The 17,322-nt window shown below is 42.8% G+C and overlaps 1 protein-coding gene across 1 annotated transcript; it reads left to right on the forward strand.

The window, feature by feature from the left end:
* Positions 1–10,465: 10,465 nt before the first annotated feature.
* On the forward strand, positions 10,466–16,967 carry LOC103351878 (doublesex- and mab-3-related transcription factor C1). Its single transcript, XM_070066766.1, has 8 exons — positions 10,466–10,791; positions 12,714–12,935; positions 13,012–13,169; positions 13,469–13,527; positions 13,816–13,943; positions 15,058–15,118; positions 15,313–15,457; positions 16,440–16,967. The coding sequence occupies exons 2-8, from the start codon at positions 12,718–12,720 to the stop codon at positions 16,544–16,546; spliced, it is 876 nt and encodes a 291-aa protein (XP_069922867.1). The 5' UTR covers positions 10,466–10,791; positions 12,714–12,717; the 3' UTR covers positions 16,547–16,967.
* Positions 16,968–17,322: the final 355 nt, after the last annotated feature.

Consider the following 17,322-nt stretch of genomic DNA (forward strand, 5'->3'; position numbering starts at 1 on the left):
GGGATGGCCACTCTCACCACTGCTATTCAATATAGTTCTGGAAATTTTAGCCAGAGCTATTAGGCAAGAAAAAGAAATTAAAGGGATACAAATTGGGAAGGAAGAAGTCAAACTATCTCTCTTTGCAGACTATATGATTATTTAGGGGATCCAAAGAACTCTACTAAGAGACTACTGGAACTCATAGAAGAGTATGGCAAAGTAGCAGGATATAAAATCAATGCAAAAAAGTCAACAGCCTTTGTATACACAGGCAACGCCACGGTGGAGAAAGAACTGCTAAGATCAATCCCATTCACAATAGCTACAAAAACAATCAAATACCTTGGAATAAACTTAACCAAGGAAGTTAAAGTTCTCTACGGTGAGAATTGCAAAATCTTAAAGAAAGAAGTAGAAAAGGATACCAAAAAATGGAAAAATCTTCCATGCTCATGGATAGGAAAAATCAATATCATCAAAATGTCCATTCTCCCAAAAGCAATTTATAGATTCAATGTGATACCAATCAAGATACCAAAGACATTCTTCTCAGATATGGAAAAAATGATGCTGAAATTCATATGGAGACACAGGAGACCTCGAATAGCTAAAGCAATCTTGCACAACAAAAACAAAGCCAGAGGCATCACAACACCAGATTTCAGGACATACTACAGGGCAGTTGTAATCAAAACAGCGTGGTACTGGTACAGAAACAGATGGATAGACCAATGGAACAGAATAGAAACACCAGAAATCAAACGAAGCATCTACAGCCAACTTATATTTGATCAAGGATCTAATACCAATTCCTGTAGCAAGGACAATCTATTCAATAAATGGTGCTGGGAAAACTGGATTTCCACATGCAGAAGCATTGAAGCAAGACCCCTACCTTACACCTTACACAAAAATCCACTCAACAGGGGTTAAAGATGTAAATATACAACCCAACATCATCATATTATTAGAGAACATTGGAGAAACCCTGCAATATATTGGCACCGGCAAAGACTTCTTGGAAAGGACCCCGGAAGCACAGGCAGTCAAAGCCAAAATTAACAATTGGGATTGCACCAAATTAAAAGGTTTTTGTATAGCAAAAGAAACAGTAAGGAAAGTAATGAGGCAACCAACAGAATGGGAAAATATTTGCAAACTATGCAACAGATAAAGGAATAATAACCAGAATCTACAAAGAGATCAAGAAACTCCACAACAACGAAACAAACAACCCACTTACAAGATGGACCAAGGACCTCAATAGACATTTTTCAAAAGAGGAAATCCAAATGGCCAACAGGCACATGAAAAAATGTTCAAGATCACTAGCCATCAGGTAAATGCAAATCAAAACCACAATGAGGTTTCACCTCACCTCGGTTAGAATGGCTCACATTCAGAAATCTACCAACAATAGATGCTGGCGAGGATGTGGGGAAAAAGTGACACTAACCCACTGTTGGTGGGAATGCAAACTGGTTAAGCCACTATGGAAGTCAGTCTGGAGATTCCTCAGAAACCTGAATATAACCCTACCATTCAACCCAGCCATCCCACTCCTTGGAATTTACCCAAAGGAAATTAAATTGGCAAACAAAAGAGCTGTCTGCACCTTAATGTTTATTTCAGCTCAATTCACAATAGCTAAGACCTGGAATCAACCTAAATGCCAATTAACAGTAGACTGGATAAAGAAATTTTGGGACATGTACTCTATAGAATACTATACAGCAGTAAAAAACAATGAAATCCGATCATTTGCAACAAAATGGAGGAATCTGGAACACATTATGCTGAGTGAAATAAGCCAGTCCGAAAGGCACAAATATCATATGTTCTCCCTGATTGGTGACAACTGACCGAGCACCAAAAAGGAAACCTGTTGAAGTGAAATGAACACTATGAGAAACGGTGACTTCATCAGCTCTTGCCCTGACTGTTGATGAACAACTTAATACTTTATCCCTCCTAGTATTTTTTTGTTTGTTCTACTTAATACTATTGGTTGAATTCTGTAATTAATACGCAGTTATTCTTAAGTGTTGAAACTTAACTGAAAAGTGATCCCTGTTAAATATAAGAGTGGGAATAAGAGAGGGAAAAGATGTACAATGTGGGACATGCTCAAGCTGACTTGCCCCAAATGGTAGAGTTAGAAACATGCCAGGGGATTCCAATTCAATTCCATCAAGGTGGCATGAACCAATGCCATCTCACTAGTCAAAGTGATCAATTTCTGTTCACAATTGATCATAATGATAGGACTAAGAGTCAAAGGGATCGCATAAACAAGACTAGTGTCTCAAAATACTAACCGATAGAATAAAAAAGGGAGAGAACGATCCAACATGGGAAGCGGGATACACAGCAGACTCATAGAATGGTGGATGTCCTAAACATCACTCTGGCCTTAGAATCAGCCCTTAAGGCATTTAGAGCTGGCTGAACAGCCCATGAGAGTATTTTAGGTATGGAAACCCAAGACACTCTGTCAAAAAAAATGACCTAAATGAAAGATCTCTGTGAGTGAGATCCCAGGGGAAAGAACAGGTCTTCAGAGAAGGAAGTACCTTTCTCTGAAGGGAGGAGAGAACTTCCACTTTGACTATGACCTTGTCTAAATATGATCAGAGTCCGTGAACTCAAAAGGCTTCCATAGCCTTGGCAATTCATGACAAGAGCCTAGGGTGATTACTGATGCCATAAACAACAGTGTCAATTTGTTAAGTGAACAACAGAGTCACTGTGTACTTATTCCTCATGTAGGATCTCTGTCCTTAATGTGTTCTACAATGTGAATTAATGCTATAACTAGTACTCAAACAGTATTTTACACTTTGTGTTTCTGTGTGGGTGCAAACTGTTGAAATCTTTACTTAGTATATGCTAAATTGATCTTCTGTATATAAAGAGTATTGAAAATCAATCTTGATGTGAATCGAAGGGGAGAGGTAGCGGGAAAGGGGAGGGTTGCAGGTGGGAGGGAAGTTATGGGCGGGAAGCCATTGTAATCCATAAGCTGTACTTTGGAAATTTATATTCATTAAATGAAATTTAAAAAAAACAAATTATACATGTGATAATGGATAAATATACAGTATGTATAAGGAGCTCAAGAAACTCAACAACAGAACAAGCAATCCAGTGAAGAAATGGGCCAAGGATATGAACAGGCATTTTTCAAAGGATTAAATAGAATTGGCCCACAGACACATGAAAAGATGCTCAGGATCACTAGCCATTAGGGAAATGCAAATAAAAGCTACAATGTGGTTTCACCTCATCCCAGTTAGAATACTATCATCCAAAAATCAAAAAATAACAAATGGTGGTGAGGATGATGGGTAAAAGGTACCTGAAACACTGTTGGTGGAAATGTAAACTAGTACAACCACTATGGAAGACAGTATGGAGATTCCTGAGAAATCTGAAAATAGATCTACTGTATGACTCAACCATTGCAGTCCTGGGAATTTATCCAAGGGAAATGAAATCGGCGTATGAAAGAGTTATCTGTACCCTCATGTATATAGCAACTGAACTCACAATAGCTAAGACATATAATAAATCCAGATGTTAATCAGCTCACCACCAGATAAACAGATTGTGGTATATATATATATATATACCACAATCTGTTTATCATATATATGATATATATATGATATGATATATATCATATATATGATGAAATACTACTCAGCCATAAAAATGAAATTCTGTCTTTTGCAACACAATGGATACAACTGGAGAACATTATGTTTAGTGAAATAATCCAGTCCTGATAAGACAAATAGCAAGTTTTCCCTGATTTGTGGTAACAAATATACAGAGTACAAAAAGTGCAATGTATATGAGTGAAGTTGACATTGTGAGATTTGATTATTGTTTATAGCTCTTGTATATACTCTTGGGAAACAGTGGTTCTATTTACTACTTGTTGAATCATTTATTTAGTGAACGGTTGAGCTTATGATTATAAAGAAAATTGAAACTAAGTCATTGTAAAAATTTAAAATAAAAACGAAGGAGGAGGGAGGGTGTGAGTAAGTGAGGGAAGAACTGTATAGTGAGAAGCATCATTATGCTCTAGAAATTGTATATATGAAATTTGTGAAATTTGTTCACTTCTTTTAAATTTTTAAAAAGTAAAGATTCATCCAAAACAAAAAAAGCAAAGACAAACAAACAAAAAAATAAATCACAATACAATAATATTTTTGGGCCAGCGCCGTGGCTCACTTGGTTAATCCTCTGTGTGCGGCGTTGGCATCACATATGGGTGCCGAGTTCTAGTTCCGGTTGTTCCTCTTCCAGTCCAGCTCTCTGCTGTGGCCCGGGAGGGCAGTGGAGGATGGCCCAAGTACTTGGGTCCCTGCACCCGCGTAGGAGACCAGGAAGAAGCACCTGGCTCCTGGCTTCAGATTGGCGCAGCGCCGGCCGTAGTGGCCATTTGAGGAGTGAGCCAACAGAAGGAAGACTTTCTCTCTGTCTCTCTCACTGTCTATAACTCTACCTGTCAAATAAAAAAAATAAAAATTTTTTTGCAGATTTATGGAGGGAACAGAGAAGCACGTGGCATATCCCTGGCACCCACGTGGCACACTAGTTCTGCAGGGTGGGCAGCTGTAATGTCTCAGAATGCCAAGGGAGGGACTGATTTTGGAGGATTTACTCACACAAATAGCTTATTCAGCCTTCATACATGACTTATGTTGGGGACTGAACTTCCTTGTGACTCCAGTTTCAAGACCAACCACCAGGACTCAATTATCTCAGACCAAGGCATCTTGGGAGCAGGAATTCTCCTTGGGAACTGACTCTTAGGTAGGAGCAATTCACGGACTCTTCAGCAACTCCTTATTGAGCATATACTTCCTTTGGGGACATGATTCACTCTAGCTTCTGGGGATATACCATGCTGGGCAAGATGAGAATCTGTCCAGAGATATCCCTAGGTGTTCTCACATCCAAGTATGCCTATATTTTATACTCCCCAGGGGACAATAATCTCATTCTGCTCAGAGGAGAGAGGGGGAGATCACTGGCTTTTACAGACCTACATTCCTGGTCATGATTCCACATCAGAATTTTATGGCAATTCACATCTTTAAACCTGGATTGTCTAAGCCATATGTATGTATGGTTGGTATGACTGACGAATTTCACAAACTACAGTGTGAATTAAATAAAACTTCAAGGACAAACATCCCAACAAAAGAACTCACAATTGATTTTAAACCAGAAAATGAGTGCAAACTTTGGGAACATCTATAACTGGGAAAGGAAGCATATTACAATGTCAGAGTGCTCCTGCACACCAAAGTGAGAGACACTATTGACTTGATAGGAAATGAGAAAAAGAGAATATCCTAAGAACCATTAACATAAGCCATCATCACTCATTGCATGTTTAATCAAGGAGGGAAAAGAAATTTTTTAAAAAAAAAGATTTGTTTTATATATTTGAAAAACAGAGTTAGAGAGAGAGAGAGAGAGAAAGAGTGAGAGAGGGAGATCTTCCATCCACTGGTTTACTCCCCAAATGGCCACAATAGCTGGGGCTGGGCCAGGACAAAGCCAGGAGCCAGGAGCTTCTTTCAGGTCTCTCACGTGGATGCAGGGGCCCTAGCACTTGAGTCATCCTCCATTGCTTTCCCAGGAACATTAGCAGGGAGCTAGATAAGAAGTGGCTCAGCCAGGACTCGAATTGGCACCCATATGGACTGCCAGCATTGCAGGTGGCAATTTAACCCATTACACCACAATGCCAGCCCTGGAAAAATGAAATTAAAATCATAGTGACACAGGTTGACAAGACCAAGTATCATGAAAGGGGATATAACAAGGGGAATTCTGGTGCATGTCAGGTATTAAGTATAGCACATCTTGTCTCCTAAACACTCATGAAGATGTGTAAACTCTGATGTCTTAATGCTAGTGGTTGATGGCTTAGTGGTAGAAATTTGTTTGGACAGCTAGAGGTTGTGTATGGTGGGAGGTGTTTAAGACATTGAGGTCATGTTCTCTGAGAGTGCTACTCATGGGAGTATTGATGATTAGTTGACTTCAAGTTTTGTCTAAGTTTCTCTCTCTGCTTCATGTCTTACCTTGTGTTCCTCCTTCTGTACCCACATCTGCCATGATCAGCATTTCCAGTAATCAGCATTGTTTCCATTCTCACTTTCATCTGTGTGTAATCTACAGCTATAGTCATTGACTTAAATATAGCCATTACATAAAACGCATTTATGTAACATTCATTTTGAAATTGATAACAAGCATTTCTGTTACATTGCAAAAGTCTACCAGTTAATAGCTTTGGCCCCACACAAACTTACTGAGGTCACAGTTTATGTCCTTACATACCATGCACCCATTAACATAGATTTTGTAGTTTTTAGAAGCAATTTTTGTCATTCAAATTCTATGCACAAAATTATAACTTTCTGGTGACTGTACCTGCCCCTGTATTTTTCCTTTACCGGAAATTTTCAAATATTTTTGACTTTACCTGTGCTCAATATTTGTGCTAGATATTTACATTTTTATTAAGAAATCATACATTCTGATTCAGTATAGGGTGCTTATGGAAAGAGACCAGCAAAAACAGATCTTCATGGCCCTGAACTATTAGTGAGAACTACATTGAAAGAGGATTCTTTCTGCAAAAATATTGAAAGCAGTGAAGTGCTGGAGCTGACTCTTACTGGAATACTAGAGCTGACTATTAAGTGTATAGGATTCCTCAGAGCCAGTGTTTGAAGAGAGACATTATTGAAAACTAAATTATGTTAACTGACAGTCACATCCATTGTATTCAAAATGCATGTGATACGTGCTATGTCTCAATTATTAATTATTTTCCTACATTTTACTGTTATATGTGTTCCTGATGTTTACATTTATTATACCCGAATGGTAGAAATAGATCACTTCCCAATTTCTGCACCCATTTTAAAAATATTTATTTTTATTTATTTGAAAGAGTGACAACGAGAACAAGAGATAAAGACAGAGATGCAGAGATCAAGAGAGAAATACAGAGATCTTCCATCCTCTGATTTACTTCCCAAATGGCCACAAATAGTGTGGTGATGTGGTAAATCCAGTTTTAGTGCAGGGTGACAAACGTTAAGGGTACATGGCTCTTGTCTCCCTGGGGCCAGGATTAGGGATGTTCCCTTCTTGCAAAGCACAAGACAGGGCCAGGTTGCTTTCGGCCTAGAGTAGAGGGAAAGGTGTTACACATCTTGGTAGGGAGATGTAAGGAATATAGTAAATAAAAATCCATTACCTAGATAAAGAAAATGGATCAAAGACCTAAATTTAAGGCCTATAACTACTATACTCTTCTGAGAATACCTGGGGACACAACTCAAAATATTGCAACTGGCAGTGTTTTTTGTTTTGTTTTGTTTTGTTTTGTTTTGTTTTGTTTTGTTTGATAAGACATCTACTGCACTGGCAACAAATGTGAAATGAGACAAATGATATCATATGAATGTCAGATGCTTTTTGCACAGCAAGGGAAACAACACACTCAAGACACAACCTACAGAAAGGGAGAAATTGGTTGCAAACTGTCCAGCTGTAAAAGTGTCATTATTCCTAATAAATGAAGAACACAAACAACTCATACCAGAAAATAGCAAGTAATCAGTTTAAGAACTTGTCAAGGATGGGTTTTTGTGACCCAGTGGGTTAAGCCACCATCTGGGATGCTCATTTCCTGTTTCAAGTCTTGGCTACCTTGCCTCTAAGGCAGATTCTTGCTAATGCACTCATGAAGCAGCAGATGATGGCTCAAGTACTTGTGTCCTTGTCACTCCAACAGTAGACCTGGACTGAGATCCTGGCAACTGATTTCAGACTGTCCCAACCCTAGCTGTTGTAGGCATTTTGGGGAGTGAACCAGCTATTAAAATCTCTCTCTTTCTGTCTCTCTTTCTCCCCTCCACGCTGTGTGTGTGTGTGTGTGTGTCCCCTCTCCTTTGCTGTGATTCTGCCTTACAACTAAATAAACCAGTCTTTAAAACAAGAATAAATGTTCAATGATCTGAATGGACATTTCCCAAAACAAGACATACACATAGCAAGAAAGTAGATGAAAAAATGTTTGCATACATCATAATCAGGAAAATGCAAATCAAAATCACAATGACACGTGTTCTCATCCCAGTCAGAATCACTATCATCAAAAACAAACAAACAAACAAACAAAAAACAAAAACAAAAGTACTAAAGGATGGTGAAAATGCAGAGAAAGGAAAACTCCTACAATCGTTGGGGATGTTCATGTACAGTGTCATTATGTAAAACATTGTCAGAGAGATACCTGCATGCCTTTGTTTGTTGCAGCATTATTCACAATAGCAAAAAAAAAAAAAACTTAGATGTCTATAGAAGGAGGATCAAAAGAGGGTGGTATATACAGGTAATAGAATATTATTCAGTCACAGAAAAGGATGAAATCTAGTCTTTCAAGGCAACACGGAACTGGAGGGCATTGCATTAGTAAAATAAACATACATAGAAAAATATCATATTTCCTCTTTCATATATAGAAGTTAAAATGTTGATCACATAGAAGTAGGGTAGAGTAGGAGCCACTAGAGGCTGGGAAGAGAGAGTAGGAGTGGGGAGAGTAAGAGGATGGATAATGGGAACCAAAACTCACTTTGTGGTGGGGAAGTAGTTCTGGTGTTTCATGGTACAGAGGCCATCTATAGTCTACAATTAATTATACATTTCAAAATGACTAAGGAGGAGTGAATGAAGGTTCCTGACACATAGAAGTGATAATATTTCAGCACAAGGGAGTGCTAACTGCAATGATTTGATCACCACATGTTGTATACCAGCAACTGACTTAAAATATTGAATGCCATATATAAGTACAGATGTTATGCATCAATTAAAAATGAACCAATTAGTTTTTAAAGTGGTTTGAAGGATTGAGATTAGAGGACACAAAGGAAACATGAAAACTGAATGCAAATAATGGGAATGGGTTGGATTGCTGCTCCCCACAAATTCAGTTTTTAAAGTGGTTTGAAGGATTGAGATTAGAGGACACAAAGGAAACATGAAAACTGAACGCAAATAATGGGAATGGGTTGGATTGCTGCTCCCCACAAATTCTCAAAAGAATGTTTGTATCTAAGGTATGATCATCCCAGTAGAACAAATCTGGTTCAACTTTGGAAAGAAGAGGGATGAAAGACTAGCATGGAGGAGGCATGTGTGTTGCTAGCAGGTCTGTCACTTTCTCTAAATGCTAATCTCACGAATATGTTTAAATTTTGAAAACCACAGCACATCCTTATAATGTGTAATTCTTATACTCTTTTGATTATAAGATAAAATTGTCTGAGGGTTTTAGAAAGGCCTATACATAACAGTCACTGTCTTCATAGATTGAACACAGATTCTTGGTTATTTTCACAAGGGCAAAAAATAAAATTCAGCACCTACTCATGATTTCTGAGAAAAACATTTGAAACTAAGAATGTAAGGAATGGTTGCTATGCTGCTAAAAGATACAGATGAAGATAAAGATAAAAGAAAGGAAAGGAAGAGAGAAGGAAGAAAAGAAGGAAGGCAAGGAATAAAAGAGAACATAGGGAAGCCATTTTAATCTGTATGTATTGGGAGCATTCTATTTAAAACCCTCCTTTGCAGTCTGTAGTAGACCTTGCAATGGGTGCACCATCCAGCACATAATAAGACTCAGTTGAATTATGTTTCTGTTACTCAAAATTATGGAGGAATACCACAGAAAGCCTATAGACAAATTTTTAAAGAAATAATAGAGTGGTGGCTAAGTTGAAGATCTCATGCAACTGAAAAATCCAAATGTGTTGCTATCAATCAGATCCAGATAAATCGACATTATAAGCAGATACCAAATACAAGAGCAGCAACACTCTAAGTAAATCATAAAAGACAGAAGTTAGTCCAAACGGGAAGATTACATCTCTAAAGACTCACATAAAAGGAGAGACCAGCTATGTTAAGAGACCCGATTCTCGGCCGCTTGATACATAGATTCAGAGAAAACACACTGGAAATTCAGGGCAACTGGGATTTCATGGAACTTGACATGCAGATTTGTGTGTATGTGTGTGTGTGTGTGTGTGTAGGCAAAAGGCAAAGAATAGTGATGAGTTTGGTGATGATCAGGAAGACATAGAAACTCACCTTAGCATTCGTCAAAATAAATGGTTAGGTGACACAAATTAAGGGAGTGATGTATTGACAAAAACGTGTATACAAAAGAGAAGGAAGCTCACAATGTGAGACTCACAAGTGTGCATACTGATTTCTGTGACGTCGACAAATATCCTATCAAGGCTAGAATCTGCCCTGAGTGAGAAGCTCCGCCACAGAAATATGGGCGGGTCGCAAGAGTGCATGCTGTTTACACGGAAATTAGTGAAGGAGTTTAACTTGATTTCCCCTATGCAGTCATTCAAGATGGTTCACAGCTGAAGAAAGGAGCATAGCCTGAACAATAAGGATGCCACAGGAGCTACTGGTGAGACCAGTAGAGTCCACATGGGGGCGAAGGAGGAGGCCTAACATTGCATGAGCAGGGGAAGATCTGGAAGTGCATTGGTCTCCAGCCACTGGGTGGCGTGAGAGACTCTGCTCAAAGCTTATTGGCTTGTTTGGGAAGAGCGGAAAGGGTAACCAGAGCGAGCCAGAGTGAGCCAGAGTGAGCCAGAAGGAGCACCAGACTGGAACAGAGGATTCCCTAAGGACCTTGTCCCAGCTGATTTACTCTCAGCGGCAGGAGGCTAGGTAAGGCAGGCTGGGGACAGGAATTTGATCCTCCTTCCTCATACCTATTCCTCCCTCTTCCCTGTTGCTTTGGACCGCTAAACCCTTGCTGTGTCTTCACCTAGGTGAGTTCCCCCTCCTCGTCCTGTGGTCCCACTCACACGTGGAACCCCTTCTGGAAGAAGCCCTCTTCCTGGTTCCCTGTCGGTAACCTCATGTCCCTGGTGATGGTTCTGAGGTGGGGTGAAGGGAAAGATTGTACTTCCTGAGGATATGGGATGAGGTGTGCAGCAAGAGCTGGGCTGTGCAAGCTCCATTGCTCATGCATGGAGAAGGGTAGGAAGAGGGTAGGAAGGCTGTGGAGATAGTGCATGGACTTGTGTGAGCACAGAAAGGATGTGTATGTCCAAGAGGAAAGCTGGTGCGATGAGGAGATAGGTGCCTAGTGGCTAGGGCAGGGCATGGCACCTTTGTCTGTGTAAGTTAATATCTGTTTTTTTTTTGTTGTTTGTTTTTTAAGAGAAATCTTATACACTGTTGGCGGGAATGCAAATTAGTTTATGTTTTTAAGATTTATGTATTTATTTATTTGAAAGACAGCATTACAGAGTGGCAGAGGCAGAGGTAGAAAGAGGGAGAGAGGTCTTCCGTCTGCCAGTTCAATCCCCAAGTGGCCGCAACAGCGGGAACTGTGCTAATCAGAAGCCAGGAGCTAGAAGCTTCTTCTGGGTCTCCCATGTGGGTGGCAGGGGCCCAAGGATTTGGGCCATCTTGTACTGCTTTCCAAGGCCATAGCAGAGAGCTGGATTGGAAGTGGAGCAGCCAGACACAAACCGGACCTGCAGGCGGTGGCTTTACCCGCTGCGCCACAACACCAGCTCCAATACCTGTTGAGAAAGGAATCCAGGGACTGACTAGGGGATGAAAGAAAATAACAGGATTTAGGACCAGAAGTACAGTAAGACATTCTGGGGTAAAAGAAGGCAAGCAGTTTAAACCAAGGGTGGTGGTTTGGGGGTTGGGGAATAAGGGAGTAATCAAGATTAAAATTGAGCGCAACAAAAATCAGAATGGTGTGTGACAGGGAAACTAAATATAGGACATACTTGCAACTGATAATATAATCCAGTGCAAGGGGTAGAAATCCAACTTTGGGGAGTGCATGAAAGCAGGATCTAAGGAAGATAATTGTTGAGATGGATGCCAGGAAAGATCTTTGGGCTTGGCAGACTATAGGGCAATCCATCAGAAGATATGGTAGTTGTCGCAGACCAGCCGTGCATTTGTGTGTTTGAAAATGGCATTGGGCTGGCACCGCAGCTCACTAGGCTAATTATCTGCCTTGCAGCGCCGGCACACTGGGTTCTAGTCCCGGTCGGGGCGCCGGATTCTGTCCCGGTTGCTCCTCTTCCAGGCCAGCTCTCTGCTGTGGCCAGGGAGTGCAGTGGAGGATGGCCCAAGTGCTTGGGCCCTGCACCCCATGGTAGACAAGGATAAGAACCTGGCTCCTGCCTTCGGATCAGCGCGGTGCGCCAGCTGCAGCGCGCTGGCCGCAGCGGCCATTGGAGGGTGAACCAACGGCAAAGGAAGACCTTTCTCTCTGTCTCTCTCTCTCTCACTGTCCACTCTTCCTGTCAAAAAAAATGGCATTAATTTATGGAGGGTTAATAAGACCAAGATTAAATTAAATGTGTGTATGGAACATGTGCCAAGGGGTTCAGGAGAGGAGGGTATGAATGAGTGGAGCTCCCTGGAAGGAGGCTCCAGGAGTAAAGAAATTAAGGGGGAGACTGAATAAAGCCAACATTTGTTGGATAAATGGAAGAGTGATCTGATAGGAGTAGTGAGCAGAACAGAGACGAGACTAGCAACATTGGACAAGGTTTTCCAAAGGCAGGAAAAGGAGATCATAGAGCCATTCTGACCTCTGCTTCTTATCCTAGAGTCATGGATCCCCAAGAAATGCCTGCTGTGCCCAGCTGCCCCTCCAACTTCGAATACAACGCCATGAGTGAGACCAGAGGCACCTGGGGGCTTCAGTTCGTCCCCAGAGGAGCTGCAGGTCTCTCTGACCCCTGTCACAGCTATGGAATCTCTACCACAATTGGGGGCCAGGAGCGTATCTGCCACTTCCGTGCCTGCCAGTGTCACAATTGTGTCTTCTCGTAAGTATGGTGTCTGACAAGGGGAAGGATCAGATCTCCTCTAAATGTGACTTAGACCTGTAATCTCTTACTGTAGGGAACCCTGCATGGCCTTGCCTGCTATGAATACACTGAGGAGGGAGCAGGGGCCAGAACCCACGAAGCAGCTGACTCATGGAGTGATCAAGAGCATGCCTGTTGCTCCTGGGGCTCCCGTCCACATCAAGAATACAGCCGTGGAAGCAGGAGTCCACAGTGAGTGGCAGGGAGGCAGCCGGTGTTAGGGTGGAAAAAACATGAGTAGTTTGGTCCAGTCACTAAATTGTGCTGTGGCCCTGGGTAATTTACTGATTGGCTGTTAATAATAATAAAAAAATCACTGCTGTCAACCAAGTGTTTGTAGAAAGGGAAGATCTGATGGGAGCTGGTGGTGGGTAAGAAAGGTCCACGGTAAGATGAGAACTCAATTTGGGGCTGTACCTGAGAGACCTTGGGACAGTGTGGTGAGGGGTGGGAAGTGGAGGCTCACCAAAGTGATCCCTTTTCTTTCACAGCTGGGAAGGTGGACGTGATGCCCCAGCCACAGGCCTACCCTTGCTACACCCCTAATTTGGTAAGGAGAGTCTCTTGCAAATGAAGGAGGCACCCATCCATCCATTGCCCAAGGCATGGGTTCCACCTGCCACACTACCATCCACTTTCCATGTGGCCTTGGGGAAAAATCATTTCTTCTCCCCAGGGCCCACTTTCCCCTGTTGCAAAAAGCAGAGTCAAGTGGCTGTTATTGAAGGTCGTTAGAGCTTTGAAGTCGTGGGTCCTGTCTTCATCACCAAATATGCGTATATTCCCTGTCCTGGCCAGCCTCGCACCTGACTGTAGCTTGTGCTCTCTGATCCTACAGGGAACATCTCCAGGGATGTTTAGCCATCCTCCAGAACCTACATTTCCACCCTCTGCTCCAGTGACCATGGATTTGCCACGGGTATTTGCTAATTCTGGACAGCCACAATGGCCCCATCTGCCAGATCAGTGAGTAGAGTGCCAGCCATGAGCTGGTTATTTATTGTGCTATTTTGTGCCCTACCTTATACTTGATGCCAGTTAGTAGGAAGCAGGGGAGGAGGAGCAGAAAGAGGAGAAAAAGGAAGAGGTGAAGGCCAAGGAGAAGGCTGAATCTCAGACTAACACACAAGGACAGAGCTCCCTCAGCTTTGCCGTTACCTATTTGTAAGACCTTGAGCCAGGGACTTTATGTGTACAGCCTTTGTTTGCCTATCTGTGTTCTTGGGACAATATTGTAGATGCATAGCATTGAAAAGAGGACTAGCAAGAGGCCTGCCACATTGTCTCCGTTCAGCAAATGGGGAAAGTTGTTCCTCTTGACTCAGATGAACAGGGTTGAAGGCCCACAGTGCAAAGCAGGGTCCTGATATGAGTGCTATCGAGGACCCTGGGAAAGCCCAGGGGGCCATTTTAGCAAGATTCCTGTGGGTGAGCCAAGCTCCTCTTTCAAGGTCCTTGGGGATTGGGCAACATGAAAGCAAGAACCAGTCCTTCCCAGGGGCAGTAATCACATCTCTCCAGGAACTTTGCAAATTAAAACACGGCCAACTGGCCGGCGCCGCGGCTCACTAGGCTAATCCTCCGCCTAGCGGCGCCGGCACACCCCATGGGAGACCAGGAGAAGCACCTGGCTCCTGCCTTCGGATCAGCACGGTGCGCCGGCCGCAGCGCGCCAGCCGCGGCGGCCATTGGAGGGTGAACCAACGGCAAAAGGAAGACCTTTCTCTCTGTCTCTCTCTCTCACTGTCCACTCTGCCTGTCAAAAAAAAAAAAAAAAAAAAAAAAAAAAAAAAAAAAAAAAAAACCACGGCCAACTGTACTTTCCCATCATCTTCCCTGAGATCCATAGGGAGAAAAGCTGGCAGGAGTTTGTGTCTCAAGACAAATATGTAAAATAAGTGTGGAACCAAAAACAGTTGGAACAGGAGGAAATACTTGCCCAAGCCATAACCACATTGTCCCGTGGACTTTTGGATTGCCACACACAGTCAACGAGAAATCCTGCCTCACTCTCTGTGTACTGGTGCCATGTGTCTTTCAGAGGGTTTAATCCCTTGGCCTCTCCTCTCCTTGTTTCCAGGTGCTCAAGTCTGACCCATCAGCCCTGTGCCACACTTGATCCTTTTCAACTGCAGCCACAGGTCCTGGGGAATGTATGGGGTCCAGAAATCTGGCAGGGGCTGAGTTTAAGGGAACAGAAGACAGTATTGGGGTGGGGGGACATGGTAGGAGGTGGCTGGAGGGAATATGGGCTGAAGGGACATTTGTTCTACTGAGAGGAGGTGTGGCTTTCATAGGATCATAGCACTGTTCTCTGATGGCCTTTCCTTTGCAGGTCCCCAAAGCCCCTGAGCTGGCCTTGGTTGCTGCTTCTGAGTGGCAACAGAAGCTGGAAGCCGCTGAGGCACTGCTGACTCTGAGAAACTCCTTTCTAGTGCCACGTGAGCCCATGACGCTGGCCCAGCCCCGCGGCCTACCAGGTAGCTGGCTCCCTCACGTGGTAACCCTGAGGTGGGGACAGTTGGGAGAGGGTTGCAGATAGGTTTGGGTAAACAGTGGTTTCCAAGTTCTAACTGAGAAATCAGGATCAGTGGGTTGTTCTTCCTCAATGCTGGGCACTATGGCTCCTCCGTGTGACTATCCATGGTAATTGATGGTTCCACAGTGAATACCAAGAATACGAGCTTTGTGTTCAACAACAAGGGCCCTGTGACCTCATGTCAAGCAACAGGAAACAACCTCTGAGAGTGGCAGGGACTTGCTGTATGCCATGCAGCATAGCAAATGGAAGAACCAGGTTCTTGATCTCACTGTGGAGTTCTCTCCCCAGACCACTGTGGTCTGCTCTGGCCTGGGAAGAACACAGAAAAGTGAAAAGGGCTTGGTCTGGTAGGGGTGCTGTTCCTTGCCTTTAGGGTCTTTCTGTCCAGTCTCCATGTGGAGCTTGGCTGTTTTCCCACTTTGTGTTGTGCAATCACATATCAAAGATGTGCCCAGAGAAGATGGGTTGTAGGAGCTCTGAGTGGGAGAAACACCTGGTGAGGCTAAGGAGCAGGACTGTGTCCCCTCACATGAGCCTGGTGGATGGGGCCCAGTGTGTGAGTGAAGCAACAGGTCTGAAGAAACTGCTGGAAAGGAAGGGAACAGTCCACACAGGTTATCAATCAAGGAGTGGGATGCCTGATCAGCAAGTGCACGTGCTGAGGAGCCAGGGATTGTTTTCAAGTTAGGAAGAGGCATATTCCAACACCCTGGGCTTGACCAAAAGGGATATGGTGGCTGTCGTGGATGAGGCTATCATGGATGAGGAAGGCAAGGCTGATATGGGGAAAACAGGAGTTCTAAGGCCTGTGCAGCTCTCACCGTGACAAATCTACGATGGTGCTGCAAAACCAAAAGGGGGAAGACGAGGGAGGGGATGTGGATATGACCTGACTCTGAATCCGTCCTTTTTGTCTACAGATCCTGCTGGAGAAAGAGTGCTGCAATCTCCCTTTCCTGCTCTGTGCCCCAGGCCAGCCACCTCCAACTCATTGTCTGGTGGACATCTGGGCTGGAGCTCTCTATGAGCTAGGACCACAGAGGATGAAGCATAGCTAGAGCATAGCATATTTGATATCCTGTTCTGATTTGTGTAATGATTACTGCTAAATCCTGAGCATCATTTGTTAGATTTACATGCATTTTATAAACTTGTTAATTAGTGGGGCAATTCTTTGGTTGAGGTTGGATACTCTTGTACCTTTATCGTTTATTCATTTGAATACTTGCATGCTTTTTATACCTCTGTTAAAACAAAATTGTATACCATAATGAGATGAATAGATTATAGGATGTCTCATTGATTTTTGTTTGCCAACTTATTGCTTTTTCTTGCTATTGTAGACATAGCTGTGCACTCACATCTGTATTCAGGCATGCATAAACATGAGCATGGCTTTAGTTTGTGTCTAGGTGTGTGTTCTTGGACAAATAATAAACTCTAGCTATAAAGCACTGAGATGTATGGGTCGTTGTTAACCATACCAGAACCGAGATAATCCTGACTGTAACACACTTGTTCAATCCACAACTCAAAATGAGTATCGGCTTCACCTGTAAGTGGGATTTCTTAACAAGGCTAAATAAGAAGGTGGTAGAGGAAAAAGTTGGTATATTGATTCCCTGTGCAGTCGAGTACCTGTTCTCTTCTGGTATACCCTGATTCCAGTTGTTGAGCGAGCTGGAAATGACAATGACCACAGGACAAGCAAATCATGTTAAAACAGGTCCTACTGGCTGTGAACAACTGACAGTGCATGCTCACACTAATAGCGCAGCTGCTGCTTGGCTCAAATCAATTGCT

Source organism: Oryctolagus cuniculus, chromosome X (genome assembly GCF_964237555.1).
Source record: "Oryctolagus cuniculus chromosome X, mOryCun1.1, whole genome shotgun sequence".
Classification (NCBI taxonomy): Eukaryota; Metazoa; Chordata; class Mammalia; order Lagomorpha; family Leporidae; genus Oryctolagus; species Oryctolagus cuniculus.

What these genes read in the sequence shown, in the direction of transcription:
- LOC103351878 (XM_070066766.1), top strand. Translation starts at nt 12,718, where the DNA reads ATGGATCCCCAAGAAATGCCTGCTGTGCCCAGCTGCCCCTCCAACTTC. An exon ending in CTTGCTACACCCCTAATTTG is followed by an intron (nt 13,528 to 13,815) that starts GTAAGGAGAGTC and finishes CTGATCCTACAG; the next exon opens with GGAACATCTCCAGGGATGTT. An exon ending in TGGCCCCATCTGCCAGATCA is followed by an intron (nt 13,944 to 15,057) that starts GTGAGTAGAGTG and finishes CCTTGTTTCCAG; the next exon opens with GTGCTCAAGTCTGACCCATC.